At 40.8% G+C, this 20,100-nt stretch overlaps 1 protein-coding gene across 1 annotated transcript in view; it reads left to right on the forward strand.

Annotated features, from left to right (window-relative positions):
* Window positions 1-7,340: 7,340 nt before the first annotated feature.
* Window positions 7,341-20,100, forward strand: part of TTC12 (tetratricopeptide repeat domain 12) — a 52,340-nt gene continuing 39,580 nt past the window's right edge. Inside the window, 7 exon segments of the mRNA XM_078156860.1 lie at window positions 7,341-7,649; window positions 7,762-7,837; window positions 8,847-9,007; window positions 9,619-9,640; window positions 10,410-10,487; window positions 11,695-11,816; window positions 19,136-19,195. Of these exon segments, the coding sequence (XP_078012986.1) occupies window positions 7,777-7,837; window positions 8,847-9,007; window positions 9,619-9,640; window positions 10,410-10,487; window positions 11,695-11,816; window positions 19,136-19,195 (504 nt within the window). The 5' untranslated portion in view covers window positions 7,341-7,649; window positions 7,762-7,776.

Here is a 20,100-nt window from a genome sequence, read left to right on the forward strand (position 1 = left end):
TTACCCTATTCGTGCTGAAATGAGCATGGATACCTATTGCTTTAGTCCTACCTCTGATCCACCAGGCTAAGCCTCTCTAGTAGCAGTGATTAACCGCCTACACAAATACCCCTAGGCTCACTTTATCTTTTCCCATCAGTTTTATTTTGAGAAGGTAACAGTGACAAAGTATTGGAGAAAAAAGATAAATGTATATCAGACTATAGCATGAGGAAGAAAGGGACTGGGCTGCCTGTGTGCTATTTTTTTAATTAGTTTTTATTATTATCTTTTTTTTTTCTTTTTTTGTGAGGCAGTTGGGGTTAAGTGTCATGTGTCTGAGGCGGGTTTTGAACTCTGGTCCTCCTGACTCTAAGGCTGGAGCTTTATCCACTGTGCCACCTAGCTGTTTTAATGGGTATAGATAGAGACGGGTAACTCTTAGGTAATTGTTCAGCCCAAGAAGATTGCCCAACCCAACAGAAACATGCTTCCTAGGTCTTAGAATTCCATTTCTTGTAGCAACCACGGCCTTCAGATTTAGAAAATATCTTCAAAGAATAGGTTGGAGGGCTACAAAACGGAGCTTACAGTTTTCTGTCCATTTGTGAAGAGAACATTATAAAACATCATATCTGTTCTCTCCCAACACCCATGGTCTTAAAAAACAAAACAAAACAGAACAACCCCCCTACTATATGCTGACATGAAGGTTTGACCTCCCCAAACTCCCCTGTTAGTGAGGGAGAGGGACCCCAGATCAGACTGCCTCCCATTCCAAGAAAGCTTTTTTCAATATAGCTAGAGTATATGTCTATCTCAGAGTAATTTCACTCAGGGATGGAGTGAAAATGGAACCGGTACAGAGAACTACCTGGTGAGGAAAATTCTCCTTTCCAATGTACCTTCTCTGCAGCTTATAGTATTAGAGATGTAATATTTAATTAATAAATAATTTAACAATATTTAATATTACATATTAAAATGTAAATTGGGAAATATTTAACAAAATTAATAAAAATACAATAGAACAGAGATAATTTTAATATGGTTTTTTAAGTCAACATGAAGCCCAGCAGGGATCCTTATGTATGATCTAGGGGCACCATTTCTGAGTTTGACACCCCTGGGGTAAACACCTGAGAGGGTGTGACTTGCCCAAGGTCATACAGACAGCATATGTCAGAATAATAATAACAATAATAACTAACATCTGTGTAGTGCTATGTGCTAAGAACTTTAAAATTGCTATCTCATTTGATCCTCTCAGCAACCATGGGAGGTAGGTGCCATGATTATCCCCATTTTACAGATGAGCAAACCAAGGCAAACAGAGGTTAAGTGACTTGCCCAGGGTCAGACAGTTTTGTTAAGTGTCTGAGGCTGGATTTGAATTCAGATATTCCTGACTCTCAAAACCAACTCTCTATCCATCATGCCACCACAATAATACCAACAACAACTGACATTTATATAGCATTTTATTTTGGGCTACCTGCCGCTTCCTTCAGTCTGTACCCTCCACCTCTTGGTTCACATTCTTTATGGTTAGAGGATTAAATGATCAGTTATCACCTTCTTTCGAACTACAGTGGGTGCCTCCACTCCATTAAAACAGATAAAGGAAGGGCCTCATTTGTTCTTACAATTTCTGTTCTCAAACCAGAGAGTTAGAGAAATTAAATGACTGATAATAAGGCTGGCATGAGTCCAGTTTGGAAGGCCTTTCCATATTAACAGAGGAGTTAAAATCTGATCCTAAAGGCAGCAAAGAACTATTAGCATCTGAACGACATAGTCAGACCTAGCACTTTAGCAGCTGTGTGGAGGATGGTATCCAAAGGGGTGGAGAGCGATATGAAGAAGGTATATTAATTAGAAGCTACAGCAACGGGGAGAGAGACAATGGCTGCAAGAGTAGAAAGCAGGGGATGCATAAGAGAAAAGCTGTCCAGGTATGGATCTACTCCTCTATGCCCACACTCACCAACCCTGTAACTTTCAGAACTAAAGATTCTCTCCTTGCCTACTACTCCCCTGTATGTAGTCTCCCCCATTAGAATGTAAGCTCTCTGCAGGCAAGAAGTGTCTTTGCTTTTTTTCTTTGCTTCCCCAGCACTTTGCATATAGTAAATACTTGACAAAAATTTCCCCCTCATTCATTCATTCATGTAAAATCAACAAGACTTGGGAACTGATTGAATATGTGGGGTGAGAGTTAGTGAGGAGTCAAAGCTAAGGTTTTGAACGTGGATGACTAGAAGGATACTGGTGCCCTCAACAGAAATATCAAAGTTCCAAGAAGGTTTGGGTTGAGGGGAAACTTAAGTTTAGTTTTTGACCTGTTGAGTTTGGGATGCCTACGGGACACCCAGATGCCCATTCAAATATCCAGGTCAGTGGAGCAGCTTCAAGCTTCACCGCCTATAAAATGTATCAAATGAGATGATATTCCTAAAAAGCACTTAGTACACCTGACATATCTGAGGTATCCGAAAAGCAAAAATGATGCAGAACTGGAGCTCAGAGGAGAGACTGCGTTTACATATATAAATCTGGAAGTCATCTGCTTAGAGATAATATTTAAACCCATAGGAGATAATGGGGTCAATAAATGAAAGTGTATGCAAATAAAGGGTCCAGACAGAATATTAGGATATACCTAAATTTTTTTTTGGAAGGGGATGTGTGTGACGACACAAGTGATGATCCAGCAGAGGAGACTTCAGGTAGGTCAGACAGGCAAAAGGAGACCCAAAAGAGGAGAGTGTCAGGAAAGCCCCGAGAGAATAACCAACAATGTCAAATGTTGTAGAGAGGTGAAGAATGATGATTGATAAGAGGCCATCAGATTTGACTCTTAAAGAGATCACTGATAATCTCGGAAAGAACAATTTCAGTATGCTTAGACAACATCTAGGACAAAACCAGGGAGGTTGGCTTGCTGGGGGAAGGGGGGAGGTTGGTTCGAAGGAGCTCCTTAAGAATAGAGACTGCCATTTTTGGAGGAGGGGGAAGAGGCTGCCCCTCTCCCACCCTGTTCTCGTGTCCTTCCTCGTGCTTCTCTGAGAGTTGCCTCTCATTCCTCCACCCAAACATCACTCACAGGTTGACTTGCCCAAGATCACACAGCTAGTGTCCTGCCCACCCCCCCCCCCGTCGTCAGGTTCCTCTATATTTCGACCACCACCCCCTCAGGGCACTGCCACGCGGCTAGAGGGGAAGCCCCATAACCTCAACACCGCCAGCCCGTACACCTTTCCGGTGCCGGGCCTAAAGCACACCTGAGTGTTTGACCCCGCCCCCTCGAAGGCCAATCACCCCACCCCGTCCTTCTCATTAACCAATCCCCGCCCCGTCCCCTTGTGGCCCCCCCCTTCCTCCCTCCAGCTGGCCAATCGCTGCCCGGCTCTCCCACCCGGCGACCGCCATTTCTAGCCCGAGTAGTGGGCACCTCAGGTCTGTGGAGAGGGGTAGGCGGGCATCTTCCTAGGTGCCGAACCCTGGGGTTGAACGGCAAGAGGATAAAGCATCAGAGGTCAGGTTGAGACAGGTGGGATACTACGGGACCGCCACTGACTCTGGGGCCGGCCCCTGGGCAGTTGCTTGGACTTGGGAGTGGGGAGGGAGGAGGGGAGAGGAAAGCGGCCCAGTGGTTTCTGGGGCAACAGGGACGCGGATGGGGGCGGGGATTTTGAGCCTCCAGCCCGGGCCTTCCCAGGGCCTTGTTTGGCTAAGTTGGAAACTTGGGGATGCTGCTGCCTAAACTATGCTGAAACATCTGGAAATGCCCTGGGGTAGGAAAAAAAACTCATCGGCGGGTGCAGGGGCCCACATCTGCCCTCACCTCGTAAACTTGGTACCTAGCCAGGTGTGCTCGACTGGGATCTACTTTTGGAAGTCACCTAGAGGGATAACCTTTGTAATAGAGCAGGGATTCCTAACCTGAGAGCCTATTAACTTTTAAAAATAAAAGGTTTTGTTTATTTTTAACATTGATTTTTTTTTAAAATTTGGAGTTCCAAATTCTCTCCCCCAGCCCCTCCTCCACCCATTGAGAAAACAAGCAATATATTAATTGTATAAGTGAAGTCATACAAAATATATTTCCATCTTAGCCATGTTGAAAAAAAAAGCAAGGAAAATAAAGGAAGTGAAAAAAGTATGCTTCAGTCTGCACTCAGAGATCATCAGTTCTCTGGATATACATAGCGTTTTTGCTCATAGGTATTTTGGAATTAATTGTCTTGGATCATTGTTTTGATTAAAGTAGCAAAGTCATAGTTGATCATCATTACATTATTGCTAAAAATATGAACTTTTTTTTTTTGGTGAGGCAGTTGAGGTTAAGTGACTTGCCCAGGATCTCACAGCTAGTAAGTGTTAAGTGTCTGAGCCTGGATTTCATGAACTTGTTTTTTAAAAAAATATTTTTATAACTATTCCAATATAATTTAGTCTGCTTTGTGGCACAGTGGATACAATGGTGGACTTGGAGTTAGGAAGACCTGTGTTCGAATCCTGCTTCAGGCAGTTACTAGCTATGTGTTTCTTAACCTCTTAGCTTCAGTTTCCTGTGAGGTTTAAATATGATTACATGTGTAAAAGTGCTTAAGTAGTTTCCTTTGCATTTTACTTTATGCATTTAAAAACATTATTATGAGAAGGGATTGTCCATTGACTGTCTGGGGGGGCCATAACACAAAGGTTAAGAACACTGTTTGAGAACTTCTGGGTCAGAAGGGCCTCCAGCAAAGCCCCCTTCCATCCAGACATGCCAGCAGATAAAATTCTAATGTCTGCCTTTCTTGTTCTTTATGCCATATCTTAGGCAGAGAGAGCCCTTGTAACTGAGTCTTTGCCAGTAAAGCCTCTGCCGCACACAGCTGTATCTGACCTTCATTCACTAAGTCCAACTCTCCATTTAAAGTTTCACCATCTATGAGTCAGATGAGATAATATCTGTAAAAAGCACAGCACAGTGACTGACACATAGTAGGTGTCATACAAATGTGTGTTCTCTTCACCTTCTCTATCTGCCATACCTATTTCACTACAGAGAATTGTTGTGAGGATCAAATGAAGGTAACATTTAAGAAAGTCAGTTAGTGAATGAATGAAAAAAGCATTTACTATCTGCAAAGTGCTAAAAGCTGGGAATACTCTCAAAGAGCTCATATCCTATCAGGAGAAACAACACATATAGGAAAGTTCAGCTTCAAGACAGATGGAAAGGTCCCATGGCCTTTAGGGAGCAGTAGCCAAACAGATGGTTTTGCCAGTTTAATATTGTTTCAACTTATGAAATCATATATGATTTTGACATTGGACTGTTTGACATCTAACAGTGCCTAGGTCTTTGTGTCCAGGACTTACTTTTCTGATTCTTTAGTAGGTACACCTTTTGCAGAGGGCATAGCTTCAGCACCAGCAGAAGCAGTTGCCAGGTTGCATCTCCAATGAGGTTGGTTCCCAGACTGAGGACCAGTGGTTGGAGACACTATTGCTGTTTCCAAGGCTTCTGGGTGTACTTGCTCATAGGTGGTAGTTGATCAGTGGTTGGTGTTGGTGTTTTGAACTAAGATATATGACACTAACATATATAGAATGTTATTTTATTTTTCCCAAATTATATATTAAAACAAATTTTTAACATTTTTAAAAAGTTTTGAGTTCTAAATTCTATCCCTCCTTCCCCTCCCCCCTCCCTGAGACAGTAAACAATCCAATATAGTTTATATATGTGCAATCATGTAAAACATTTCCATTAGTCATTTTGTACAAGAAGACTCAAATTAAAAGAAAGAGAAAAATAGCATGCATCAGTCTGTATTCAGACAGTATCAGTTCTGAAGGCAGATAGCATACTTCATCATAAGTCCTTTGGGATTGTCTTCTATCATTGCATTGTTGATAATAGCTAAGTCATTCACAGTTCTTCATCATATGATATTGCTGTTACTGTATACAACATTCTCCTGGTTCTGCTCACTTCACTTTGCATCAGTTCATGTAAGTTTTTCCAGGTTTTTCTGAAATCATCCTGCTAATCATTTCTTATAGCACAATGATTTCCATCACAACCATATACCACAGTTTGTTTATCCGTTCCCCAGTCGATGGGCATCTCCTCAATTTCCAATTCTTAATCACCACAAAAAGCTGCTATAAATATTTTTGTACAAATAGGCCCTTTTCCCTTTTTTGGATGTCTTTAGGATATAGACCTATCAGTGGTATTGCTGTGTCAAAGGGTATGCACAGTTGTATAGCCCTTTGGGCATAGTTCCAAATTGCTCTCCAGAATGGTTGGATCAGTTCACCAACAGTGTATTATCTTCTTAGTTTTCCCACATCTCCTCCAACATTTATCATTTTTCTTTTTTGTCCTATTAGCTAATCTTTTATGTAGCATTTTAAAACTTACAAAGTGCTTTCCTCACAAAAGTCAAGCCAACAAGCATTTAGTAAGCACCTGCTATATACCACGCACCGTGCTAAACGCTGGGGATACAAAGGGAGACAACAAGCAAGCAATTATGTACAAACAATTTATATACAGGGTAAAGTGGCGATAATCAACAGAGGGAAAGGACTGGCATTAAAAGGCATTGGTAAGGAAAAGCTTCTGGAAGGTGGCATTTTAGTTGGGACTTCAGGGTAGCCAGGATGAGGAGGAAGAGAATTTCAGGCACAAGGGACAGCCAAGGGAAAACTCAGTGTTGAGAGATAGAGAGTTTTGTCTGAAGGACAAACAACCAGGAGGCCAATATCACTAGATCCCAGAGTTCATGACTTGGGGGGGGGGGGTAAAGTGTAAGCAGTCTGGGATGGTAGGAGGCAGCCAGGTGATGAAGGGCTTTTTTGATCTTGACAATGATAGGAAGCTACTCAAGTTTATGGGGGGAGGGTAACATGATCCGATCTGTGCTTTAGGAAGATCAATTTGATAGCTGAATGGAAATTGGGAATGAATGTATTATCCCCATTTTATACATGAGGTATTTGAAGTGTAGGTAAGTTAAGTGATTTGTCTAAGGTCACATATCTTGAACTAGTGACAGCCAGGAGACAAGCTAAATTCGGGTTTCTTGACATACTGCCTCCTAAGAAATATAGACTGGAATTAAGGGGGTTATTATTAATTATTTCAGCAAATGCTGATCATTTCATTCAATTAGCAGCTTCTCTGTCCCTCCTAGAAACAAGCTAAACCACAGGTTGCATTTAGTTATTATTAGTACATGTAAGTAGTTAGATGCAAATTGTCAACAGCTTCTGAATACCAGTCTCATTACCATAGAAGCCCCACCTCATCCTGCCTCCTGGAGGCCACCACTGAGAGAGATGCTTCAACTGACAGACTCAGAGCCTGGCCTCCACACTAATTCTATTCCATCTAGGGCTCTCCATCAGCTCCTCTCTGTCATGCCTTTCTACCTGAGTCTCTTGTTCCTGACATGGAACAGACTACTTTGGCATGTTGGTTTTGAAGGAGTGTGGATTGGAGGTCCTTCAGGGGTCTTATAGCAGTGGCAATTTTGCCAGCAAGGGGAGAACTCATAGCTCTTTGGATGCATCCACAATTGATGAGTACGGGTTGGCCTTAAACATCAGCTGAAAAGAAATAGATTACCCTCCTGTAATGCATGACATTTATAGACACAAAGGTGTGTTACTAACTACTTGACCCTTCTTAGTTTTCAGAGCTAATAAGGCTGACAGATTCCATTTAGCATTTTATTGTTATTAATTTCCATCATTTGTTGCTGGCCCCCTCAGGGACTGTGATCTAAAATGGCTAAAGAGGAAGAAGAAAGAGACTGGGAGAAATTTCTCAAGAATGTGGATGAAATCTGTAAGTACTAGAAAATCATAACCAAATTGAGTTCTATTTTGGGGAGTGGTTGTGGCTAAAAAGGAATGTTTACTTGGACTTAGTTACTATGCTGTCTGACAGGTTCATGACTTAAAAAAAACCTGTAATTGAATTTAAACTGAAGGGATATTGAGAAATTGAGTGATATTGTAGCTTGGGAGCAATATTTTCTGGCTGTTAATTGGTACAAGAGAAGCTGTTAATTCTGTGACTGGGCTTCTAATGTTAGCTCTGTCTATATTTAAGATCCTTCTACCTAGAATAGGGCAAGAAGAATACGTGGTTTCCCACTCTACCTTATACGATAGAAGACTATTACCCTGTTAGGGGACGTCATCCAAAGATTGCAGCTGTTGACATCTTGCATTCTGCTATTTGAGAGAATGTTCATTTCCTTTTTACTTCTATAAAAGTATAGGCTACACTTTCCCCTCATGAGCCAGAAGATTAAATGTACAGTTATCTCATGGACTCATGTGGCTGTCACGGCTTAAACAGGTATTCTTGTCCATTCTAAGGACAGAATACCCTCCAGGCAAAATACCCCCAACTTAGCTCAATTAAGATTATTAAGAGTCTCTACTGATTGTGCAAAGCGCCAAAGCTATTCTGCATTCTCTTAGAACTAGCAGTCACTTCTTCAAGCTTGAGAAAGTCCTTTTTAGACTTAATAAAGGAAATCTACACAAAAGAGGAAAAACAGTTTCCTCCAAGAGGAGATATAAGCCAAAAGTATGAATGGGTTCATAAGAGATTATAACTATTTCCTTAAAGACCATAATTAGGTCCCCCCTGTAGCTTTCTCTAGGCTAAATAACCCCTGTTCTTTCCTTATTGGAATTACTTACTCATTCTTATTTTTCTCTTGTGAATTCTTTTCAATTTGTCTTTATGAATTCCCTCTCCCTAGAACATTTTATTAATAGAGAAGGCTCTCTTCCATTTGGTTGTGCCTGGTTTGATTGGTTTGTGTCTAATTTCTCTTAAGCTACTTTGGTTCAGGAGCTGAATTCTGATGACCTCAGTGTGCGTGAGAGGGCCATGGATGAGGCAGAGAAGAGACTGCAGCATCTGGAGGACCAAAAGGAAGATGAATGCAGGACCACTTTGAACAAAACAGTGATTAGTCCTCCACAAGTCCCTACGAAGGTTTCCTTTCTATTATGAAATTAAATAAATAGTGGTAGATAATAGATCTGAGACACAAACACTGATGAAGCTAAAAAATTATTCATGTCACTCAAACTCAAGATGGACCTGACAGTAAGGAAGTCTGAGCCCTGAGGTTTGGTTTTTTGATCTTTTTGTTCATCTTTAACAAGAATGTTGGGTTCATTTTAATAAGCGTAAATATTTAGCTCGTTTTTTTATGACTACATAGTGCTTGGGAACCATACTTAAAGCCACAGTGTTTTGTTTATCAACTTGATTCCACTAGTGATTTGGGTTTGGTTCACTTTTGGGAGACTTTAACTCTTACAAACAGACCACAACTTGGAGCTGTTACTTGGGAGAAAATTCTTTCATAGAAATCAAATTCATAATTTGATCTCATAAGTTGTGTCATCCCAAGCAAATTGTGGACACATCAATATTTGATAGTAGCCTTCACAAATCAGGAAACTGAATTTGGCCCAAAGTAGTCCTGTTTACATAACTGATTTGACTTCCCTTTTTGTTATGCTACATATATAGCTCATGAAATTTTATTTTATTTTATTTCATTTTTTGGTGACCTATGTAACCACCCGGCAAAGCAGAATGTGGATGACACAACCCCAGGTAAAGCAGTATCTCTCTTCCTAATAGGTTTTGTTTTATTCACAACAGTTTTATTGGTCTCACCTAGCTTCAAGAACTGTAAATCACAGCCTTATGAGCTCAGGAATTATGAGTGGGCAAAAATCTTTCCCATTGTTAGTAGGATCACCATCACTAGATGTCTTCAAGAAGACACTGGTTGTAAGCATCGAGGTGATTGCTGTTCAGTGTCAGGTTGGACTAAGTGACTTGGAGGTCCCTCCTAGCCTTAATTTCGTGACCTTCCAGCCTATTTTACATTGACCTACCAGCTCTCTGAAATTTTCTTCCCTTATTTCCTTGCCAGCCCTCTGTAAAATGAACCCTGTTAGCATATCACCTCTTGTGCCACTTCTTCGCTACCCAAGGGATCTAGGCTTTCTTTTTGCTGCTCAGCTCAGAGGCTCATTATTCTGCAAGAAATAAAAAAGTCTCTCCCCCAAAGAAAAACTATTTTAAAAGGCATAATTCAAATCTGACACACAGTCATAGCCATCATGTATAATAATACATCACATACTTTACCATTTAATGTCAAATTAAGAAGATGTCAGCTTGGTGGCTTCAGAAGCCTCTGTGTGTGTGTGTGTGTGTGTGTGTGTGTGTGTGTGTGTGTGTGTGCGTGTGTGCACGTGTCTTTGCATAAAAAGCTTGGCTACACAGAAGCTTTCTTCTCTTTCTGAACTACAGGGGTGATTATAGAGTTCTCATTTTTAGTTTAATCATTTAAACCCCTCTCCTCTGCTGTCAGATGGCTTCATGGAAGTATTAGAGAAGGATGCCAGAGAACGAGCCAAGAGAAGAAAAGAAAACAAAAGCCTAGCAAATGGTAATGGTTGTTGAGGTTTGCCATCATGAGATGGGCATCGTTAGATTAGAAAGAGTTTCAGAAAACCAAAGTGTGGCCCAAACATGAAGGTGCTGGCTTATAATAAGCTCATGGGAGAAGATGCTGCTCAGCAAAACCCATTTTTAGGGTACTTTCTTCTCCCACTTAACAAATTGAGAGTAATCCCATTGTGAGAGGATTGGTTGAAGGTATAACATTCCTTCAATCCCAAAGAAGAGTAGATATTTGCGGCCCCTCATGCCTGCCTGCAAGGACTTCCAGAGTTGTGACGTGGGAGAGGGTGTACACTAGCTCTGCTTGACACCCCCAAACGGATCTCCAGGAGCAGTGAGTATAAGGGGCAGAGAGGCAGATTTAAATTCAATATGAGAAAAAACTTCCTAACAATTAAAGCTGTCCAAAAATGAAATGGACTGCTTCAGGAGGTAGTAGGTTCCCTACCTGAAGTCTTTGAGCCAAAGCTAGATGACTTGTTTACTGGGGATCTTGTGGGGATGACAGTTGGGGTGAGCTGGCCCCTAGGAGCCCTTCTTACTCTGAGTGAGAAGACGTTGTTGTCCTAGATCACATCTCCACAACAAAAGCTTTAGCCCTAAAGCATCTAGGTTGGCATTGGAGTTAACCGGAAGGCTCAGCAATTTGTTTAATCCCAAATGCCATCAGTAGAGCTAAATGATGCCAGCAGGTACCACCAGCAGCCATAAGACATGAGGAGAGAAGAAGGAAGAGGCAAAGAAAAAAAAAATCCATAAAAGAAGAAGTGATTTGGGAGAAGGGGAGAGAGTAGAGCAAACAAATGTGAATCTAGTGGGAGGGCACTACTCAGTGTCATCCCAAGTCCTCAGTGGCTGCATGGCATAGGTATCGATGGCCTCATATTTACCAGCTGCCGCCACAATCCTCAACATTTTCGATGATGGAGACTTGGTCTTTGTGGCATGCTCAGGGTGGAAGCAAAAAGAACACTTACCCTTATAGGGAGGAACCAGCGAATTGGGGTTGGGTATAGGAAAATTACCCTTGAGCATAAAATAAGATTATAATGTAATCATAGAGGAGTTGGAAGAAATGACAAGTCTCTTTTATTCCCTGTGAAGGAAGGTATGTTTAGGCAGCAGGTTGTGAGGTTCTGGAGGATTTTCCCGTTTGAAATGAGAACTTATGTCTGTGATCTTTGCTTTCATAGCCTTGAAAGAAAAAGGGAATGAAGCTTTTCTGAAAGGTGATTATAGGATGGCTGTCCAGCACTACAGTGAGGGGCTGAAGAAGCTCAAGGACATGAAAGTGCTCTACACCAACCGGGCCCAGGTCAGTTAACTCCAGGGAATTCAAGAAATTGAAACCTCCTCTAGAGGCCAAAGTAATGCCATCCCCCCTCTCTCCCATGCCCTTTTGTTTGGTGACTTGGGCGTTAACCAGAACTCCAGGATCAGCCTCTCTACCTGGCCTCTTTATTTGATGCGCTGTGTGTGTCATAGAAATGGGTTCTGCAAAGCACACTCCTTAAAAAACAAAACAAAGCAAAACAACAATCCAGCAAGTATTTTTTTAAATGCTTACTGTGTGCTGAATACTACTAAGTGCTAGGCAAGATACAAAATTTAGATAGCACATGGTCCCTGACTTCATGGAACTTACAGTTTGTTACGTGGATAAGACATGCAATACTAACTAAAATATAAAATAATACATAATAAATGAGTCAGAAAGATGCAAATAGAGGATTTTATAAAGTTGAAAAGTGGAAAGAAAATTCCCAAGAGATATAGGAAAGAAGGTCATGCCTTAATATTCAGAGGCATGGATTCTAGAAAGAGAGCAAGACACTGAATGGACAACAGAATTGAGACTTATCTTCTGAAGATCAGGGCAGTGAGGCATATATTTATCTGATGACCTATGCAGTAATTGGTATTTTTTTCTATCATAAGGAGGAGGGTGAAAGGGACTTCTACCTTCTAAGAATTCTGTGATCATGAGAAGCCTGCTTTTGGAAGAAGCCTAACCTTGTAGAGGATCACTTGCCTGTTAGTTTAAGATCCTGAATCACCTTGTACCCAGTGGGACTGCAGCTAATTACTCAGAGATTTAGTTTCTGGAGCCCTTCCTCTTTCCCTCCTCCTCACTTTTTCCTCCTCCCCTCCACTCACTTCAATAATCCCTCTAAGGAATTGATATAGTAGACGGGGAAAGCACTGAAAACAAGAGATGGAAATACTGAAAGTAGAAAAGACCGATATTATAGTGACAATGATAAATGAAACCATATAAAGTACAATATAATCTCATTAGTTCAGATGTCCTTAGTAATTCAGAGACAGGCTTGGTTAAAATTTACCTTTGCTTTATCTCTGAACAAAGGGTTTTTTAAGCAAATGAAGGATGGAGACAGCACAGCAGAAGCCTGCTCCCTGATGTGGTGTCTGGTTGCCTCCCCAAAGAAATTATAAGTGCTTTGAAACCAACTACTTTTTGCCTGGAGAGGATCATGTAAAGAGGGCAGCATATTTTTATAGCTGAATTAGCACAATAATTAGGTACGTTGTAGTTTGACAATAAATACTTGTTGATTTGAATCAGTTGGGGAATGGCTAGCCACCTCTAGAGAATTCAATTCAAATATTAAAGTACTTTTGAAGTATTATTGGTCTATAAATAACTACTGTGCTAATTACAAAACTTTCTTATGTACCATTAAGGCAGATCTATAAAGAATTGCCAACATTTTCTTAGCCTAGGTTTTGTTTTGTTTTGTTTTGTTTTAATTGAGGGTTGATCAGAGGAGTTCCCAGATGATCTTATAGTGTGGTAAACTTTTATGTGGAACTTTGGAAGTATCTTCCTTTGGAAGTTGAGAGTGTGTCCACTGGCACCTCCTTCGGAGGACTGAGAATATTTCTTGATGAGTGTTGAATTGGCTGGCTCAGATTTTTATGGGATAGGCTTTAGAGAAGAGCAACCTTTTCATACTGTCCTATGAAAGGAGACTTCATTTTATACTCAGCCCTTATCATTGTTATTATTATTATTATCATCAGTATTTCCTGGAGAGATCCTGAAAAAGCAACAGAGGCAGGAACAGACCTGAGTGGGTGGAGATACCTCTCCTCTTCCATTCATTAATGGCTGATTGCATCTTGGTTTTCAATCCCATTACTGAACTGAAACAGTTTTCAGTAACCTCTTAGTTGCCAAGTCATAGAGTCATAAATTTAGTGCTGGAAAGAACTTTGGACCTAGTCCAACACCTTCCTTTTACAGATAAAGAAAATGAGACCCAAAGAGATTAAGACTTGTCCAATGTCACATAGCTGGGTGAGTATCTAAGGTAGGATTCTAAGGTAGGTCTTCATGACCCCAAGTCTAGCAAGCTCCAGTGATCTTTTCCCATACTGCTTCCCTCTTGTTCTTTCTACAGCATTTCACATTATTGATAACCCTTTTTGCTCTGAGTTTTCATTGCACTCCCTTCTCTTGTTCCTTTCCCAACTTGTCTGGTTGCTACTTCTCAGTTGCCTTTTCTGGGTTTTCATCTCAATCCTTAGCTATGGGTCTACCACAAGGCTTTATCTTAGGCTTTCTTCTCTCTCTCTCTCTCTTTCTCTCTCTCTTACTCTCTCTCTTTCCTTTCCTTTCCTTGACTTCATCAGCTCCAGTGCATTCAGTCCCTCTGTGCAGATGACTCCTAGACTCTCTCCTGAGCTCCAACCTCATATTATTAATGAATGAATAAATGAAAATTATCTATTAAGTACTTACCACTGTAGATTTATTATTGAATGTCCCTTAAGCATCTCAAACTCATTGTGTCCAAAACTCATTATCTTTCCCCAAAAACCTATCCTTCCTTTGAACTTCCCTGTTTCTCTTGAGAGTACCACCATCCTCTGTTCCCTGTTACTTCTAGGATCAAATGCAAATCTTCAGTTTAGCTTTTAGAGTTCTTCACAACCTGACTTCAGCCTGCTTTTCTAGCCTCATTATAAATTACTCCCCTTCACACACTCTTCATCCCAGCAAAATTTGCCTTCCTTGCCATTCCTCCCATGTGACTCTCTATTTCTTCCCACCATGCCTTTTGCAAAGATTTTCCCTGATGCCTAGAATTCACTCCATTCACATCTCTGCCTCTTAGAATCCCTAATTTTATTCAAAGTTTGGCTCACATACCACTTCCTACATTAAGGCCTTTTTTGATTTCCCTATCAACTAGTACCTTCTCCCAAAGTTACTTTATATAAATTTTGTAAAGTATATACTTATATATCTATATGTTATCGCCTCCAGTAGAATTTAAGCATCTTGAGGACAGGGACTGTTTCATTTTCATCTTTGTGTCTCTCTAGCACCTAGACCATAAAAAATGATTCATAAATGCTTCTTGATTGATTTATTGCTTTGAAGCAGAGGTGAATGAGAAATATGTGCATTTCACCCACATAAGCCAAGAAGACAGTTCTTGGCCTCCAGCATGGCATAGTGGTGGAGCACTGGACTTGGGAGTCATAAAAACCTAGGCTCAAATTCCACCTCGTAAATTTACTAGATCTGTGACCCTGAGCAAGTCCTTAGCCACTCTGTGCCTCAGTTTCCTTGCCTGTAAAAAGAAGATGTTGGACTCAATGGCCTCTAAGTTCTCTTTCAGGTCTAATATATGGTCTTCACCTCCTTTGATCCAAGTTCCTGGCTCCAGTTTTAGAGAGCTAATGGCATAATCTGTCAGCTCAAGATATGGCAGCTGTGGAAAGGGGAATGATATTGCCTAGTGGTAAGAATTGCTAGACCTTGGCTTCCTAGACAGAGAAGAGAGTTCTAGCACAGTGTGATTCTCAAATGTAGCTTTTTATCAAAAGAAGGGGAATTTCCTGCCCTAGCATCAGGAGTCACCATTTAAGTGTGACCTAAAATTCAGGAATCCTGGAATCCAGTCCTCTAGTGAGAGATTTCCTGGATATCACCTGGAGAGAAAAGAGAATCAAACTCATGTCCCTTCCCCCATCCTTTCTGAGCTATAGCTAGATAGACTGCAAAGGAGTAAAGTCATGATATGGGGAAGTAACAGATGTGAATTTTGCCTTACAGAACAGAAAGAAGGGGGAAGAGGAGAACCTAGCTATCAACCCCAAATTCTTTTTTCTAGTGAGGAGAATTCAAGTGACAGAATAGTAGTAAAGTGTTGGGAACCCGTAGGAGTCTCTGGGGCAAAAAAAGTTTGACTTACTAGAGTGGCAAAGGGGTTGTCTTTCTGGTATCCCCAAGTTTGTTTTCTTTCTGAAAGGAGTCTAAACTACCATGCAATGCTATGAATTTGGAAGGCTTTAGGACCCTAAGGAAAGATGGAACTAACCACAGAGGAAGAAAAATGACAGTGACTGTTTATAGGCCACTATGAGTCTATTACGTGTTTTCTTCATTTTCCATGTGGTAAAATAAAGGCAGTCCTGGAACAGATTTGTGAATTCAATCAATCAGTAATCATGTATTAAGTTCTTACTATGTGCTACTCACTGTTAAGTACTGGGGATATAAAGGCAAAATTTGAAATAGTCCTTTCCCTCAAGAAATTTACATTCTAATAGTAGAGACAACTTGTGTATATATATCTATATTTATATCTCTATACATATACATATATATGTGTATATATGTGTGTGTGTGTGTGTGTATGTACATACATATATATGTATACATATGTATATACATAGGTGTATTAAAAACTCATGCCAAGTAGAGGCATAGTAAACTTGGGAAGGCACCAACAGCTAGGAAGACCAGGAAAGGCCTCCTGCAGGACATCAGTTTTAAGTTTAGTCTTAAAAGAAATATGGGATTCCAAGAAGTGGAGGTGAGGAGAGAGAGAGAGAGAGAGAGAGAGAGAACATTCTCTATATAGGGGTCAGCCAGTGGAAAGAGACTGGAGATCATAGAGGAATTGTCATCTGTAAATAATAAATAATGTGTGTGGAAAGGAGGAGAGAATAAGAGGAAGACTGGGATGGTAGGAAAAGGCTAGTTGCAAAGAGTTTGAAATGCCAAACAGAGGAGTTTATTTGTGGTCCTACAGGCTATAGGGAGCCACTGGAATTTATTGAGTAGATAAACTCACTTTGGCTCCTTTGTGGAGGATGGTTTGAAATGGGAAGAGACTGGAAGCAGAAAGCAATCAGGATGCTGTTGTAGTAGGTGGGGTAGGAAGGGACGAGGGCCTTGAGTAGGGTCGGAGAAAAGGGGAAGTAGAAGAGAGATGTTGTGGTGATGAAACAACAAGATTTTAGTGCTGATTGGATATATGGAGCAAGAGTGAGGCCTCAAGACACCAGGGTTTTGAACTTTCAGGGAACCTTTTTAATCCACATCTGGGAAGCCCTACAGATGAGCTGTTTAAGTTCCATTCTAGTATTTCCCTGGGCTGACAACAGCCAAAGAGGCTGATTTGGGGGAGCATCCCTGAGAGTGTACCTAGGTAACATAAGACTAAAGCCTAGGGGTGCTGTGTCATAAGCCAGATATTAGAAAATAACAAAACTGCAATTGTTTAAAAAAATTAATTCAGACCATTCATCAATTGTAGACTAATATCAGTTCTGATTAAATTATTGAGATACTACTGTACTGTACTTTAATTTTTATAACTGAAGAATCTCATCAAGTGTAAAAATGTTCTGAAATTATGATGTACATAAGGAAAAATGGTGAAAAGCTTTGAGGAAACAACTCCTTTTCCATTTTATCCTAAGAAGCGTTTCTTCAGAGAGAAATAAAACACACACACTGTACAGCCTGGTGTTAGGAATTGTTTGAACCATTGACTATTTTTAAAATTCCTTGCCAATGTGCACGCAGTGTTATAGAACATTTAATAAGGGCCCTTTGAATTATGTTGCTCTGTGCTGAAGAGAAAACTTACCCTTTCATCACTTTGTTTTTCTTTTAGTGCTAATGTTATGATCAATAGATTGCTAGTGTAATTTAAATTTGGAGTTTAATTGCCATTTGGAAAATACATGTCTATTTAAGATGTAGGAAGCAGTGCAGAATGAGAAAATCTAAGCATAGAAAAGGAAAAGACCATGTCATGATATTGGGAAAACCTATATTGAGCTTTTTCAGAATCCCTATCCTGAATAATAACCACTGTGTCTGATAGATGCTCCCCTCTTCCTCGAGTACCCTGACTTTTAAATGAAACAGCAGACACCAGAAGAAATGGAGGGTGCTTTATGGAACAGAGAGCTCTAGATTCAGCTTCTTCAATTAGACCATAAACCAACTGAATGGAAGCACCGCATCTCAGTTTCCTTTTCATCAGACCAAAGAGCTGCACTGCAGAAATTCATTAGTGCAAGCTGGTGCTCAATTCTTGATCAGTGTTCTTGACTGTTTAACACCCCTCCACTACACCCTGCCCTTAGTTCATGCTAGGATGATCTGTGGGGTTATCTTTTTTCATGTTTGCTGCCCTTTATACACTTTCTGTTTCCAAAATGTTTTACATGTGATTTGAATTATCAGCAGACCTGGCTTCTGGTATTGATTCTCCTGCTGGCAGACCCTAGAGTAGTCACTTAACCTCTTTATACTTCAGTCTCCCCTTCTTTGAAAAAAAGGATAATTTCTGATTTCCTCTGCTCATAGAGAACTCTTCAAAGAAAAAGTGTCAAACATATGTATGTACATGTTAGAGAGCACAATCATATCATAGCAATGATAGCAGTGAGGTTGTGTTTCCCAATCCTGTTGCTGCACAGCCCAAGCTTTACTTACATCCTGGTGGTTTGGGGAGGGATGTGTTTGGGGTAGAGTGAGGGGAATGTCACAGAATGACAGTATATTAAATTCTAAAAAATATGATTTAGAGGTTATCTAATCCAGGTTTGGGGAACCTGTGGCCTTGAGGCCACATGTGGCCCTCTAGGTCCTCAAGTGTGGCCTTTTGACTGAGTCCAATTTTTATAGAATAAATCCTTTTATTATGAGGATTTGTTCTATGATGTTTGGATTCAGTCAAAGGGCTGCACTTCAGGACCTAGAGGGCCACATGTGGCCTCAAGGCCACAGGTTCCCCACCACTGAATTCTAATCCAACCCTGTCATTTTTAGAGATGAGGAAATGGAGTCTGAGAGAAGGGCAATGGCTCCTTTGAACTAAATAAATACACAGAAATCTTAAGTGTTCCTAAAATGCTGATGAGGATCGAAATGCAAAACATATTTTTATTCCCAAGAAACCCCGTAAGCCAGAACACCACAAAGTGAAGCCAGGAGTCTCTCCTGTTGGGGGCATTCCTGCCACAGTGGAGCCTTACTCATGAGTGCTACTGCATCCTTAAAGAGGCCTGGCATCCCAGCATGGTGGTGATGATGTCCTCTTCCATATAGGGGCCACTGAGCTTTCTGGAGCTCTTGGTTTCTGCGATTTTGGTTCAGGCTTTCTGGAGGAGAGGATAAACAATTGTGCTCTAGCTTCCTTTGCTACTCTCTGGTCCCATTCAGTAGAAATCAGTCCAGAGGTGGCCTTGAGATGGGCCCTTTCTTTGCGGAGGTTCAGTGGCTATTTGTGTCTCAAAGATACTCTGCTCATTCTGCACTGCCCAGTGCTGCCTCTCACAAGCTTCATGTCATTGCAGGCTTACATAAAGCTGGAAGAATACGAAAAAGCGCTGGTGGATTGTGATTGGGCTCTGAAGGTAAGAGGATGCTCTCTCTTCTACCAGATGGCAATATTCCTGGACAAGATCTGGTTTAGGCAGCCCTGTGCTGACCTGAAAGAAACCAGCTTATCAGGGTGGGGTTTGTGGAGGTGGGCCCTCTAATCCTTTGTGGGCGCCCAGCCCAGTTGTGTTCTGAAATGTCACATGTATCATTCTCCCCCACAAGACTGTGTTTTTTCTCTAGCCCTAATCATTTGTAAATTTACTATACCACCCCCCTGTTTTGGGGAGAATAATCAGGAGAAAGAATTTCTTTTGTTCAGCCCTTCTGCCTGTCATGCTTTAGGCGTAATGCTGCTGTATGTGGTATTTTCTTATTCTGAAATTCTATAATTCTTTTATCATCCTGAATTTATCATAATAGGCAGTGAAGGATGAAATTGAAAAGGTCCTTTAATAAAGAAATGATATGCCCACCTGCTGTTATTTTATTTCAAGTGACTTGGTATTTAAATAATCTTTAATCAATCATTCAATCAACAAGTATTTATTAAGTACCTGCCATGTGCCAGGCCCTGTCCTAGGTACTGAGGATACAAATAGAAAGAATAAAGCAATCCTTACTCTCAAGGAGCCTTCATTCGAATAGGGGAGACAACAAATAAATGTATAAATACATACAGAATAAATATAAAAGTAATAAATTCAAATAAATACAAAGTAGGAAAGTATAAGATAGTTGAGGAGAGAGGCCTTTAGTAGTGGGGGAATCAGGAAAGGCTTTATGTTAAAGTTTTTTTTTTTCATTTGGACCTTGAAGATAAAAAGAGGTTCTGGAAGGGGAAGGGAAGAGGGAGTGATTCCAGGCATGTGGGATGGGCAATGCCAAGGGGTAGAGATGGGAGGTGGGCTGCTGTTTGTGAAAAAAGTAGGGACTAGGT

Source organism: Phascolarctos cinereus, unplaced genomic scaffold (assembly GCF_003287225.1).
Source record: "Phascolarctos cinereus isolate Bilbo 61053 unplaced genomic scaffold, phaCin_HiC Scaffold_726;HRSCAF=1367, whole genome shotgun sequence".
Taxonomy (NCBI): domain Eukaryota; kingdom Metazoa; phylum Chordata; class Mammalia; order Diprotodontia; family Phascolarctidae; genus Phascolarctos; species Phascolarctos cinereus.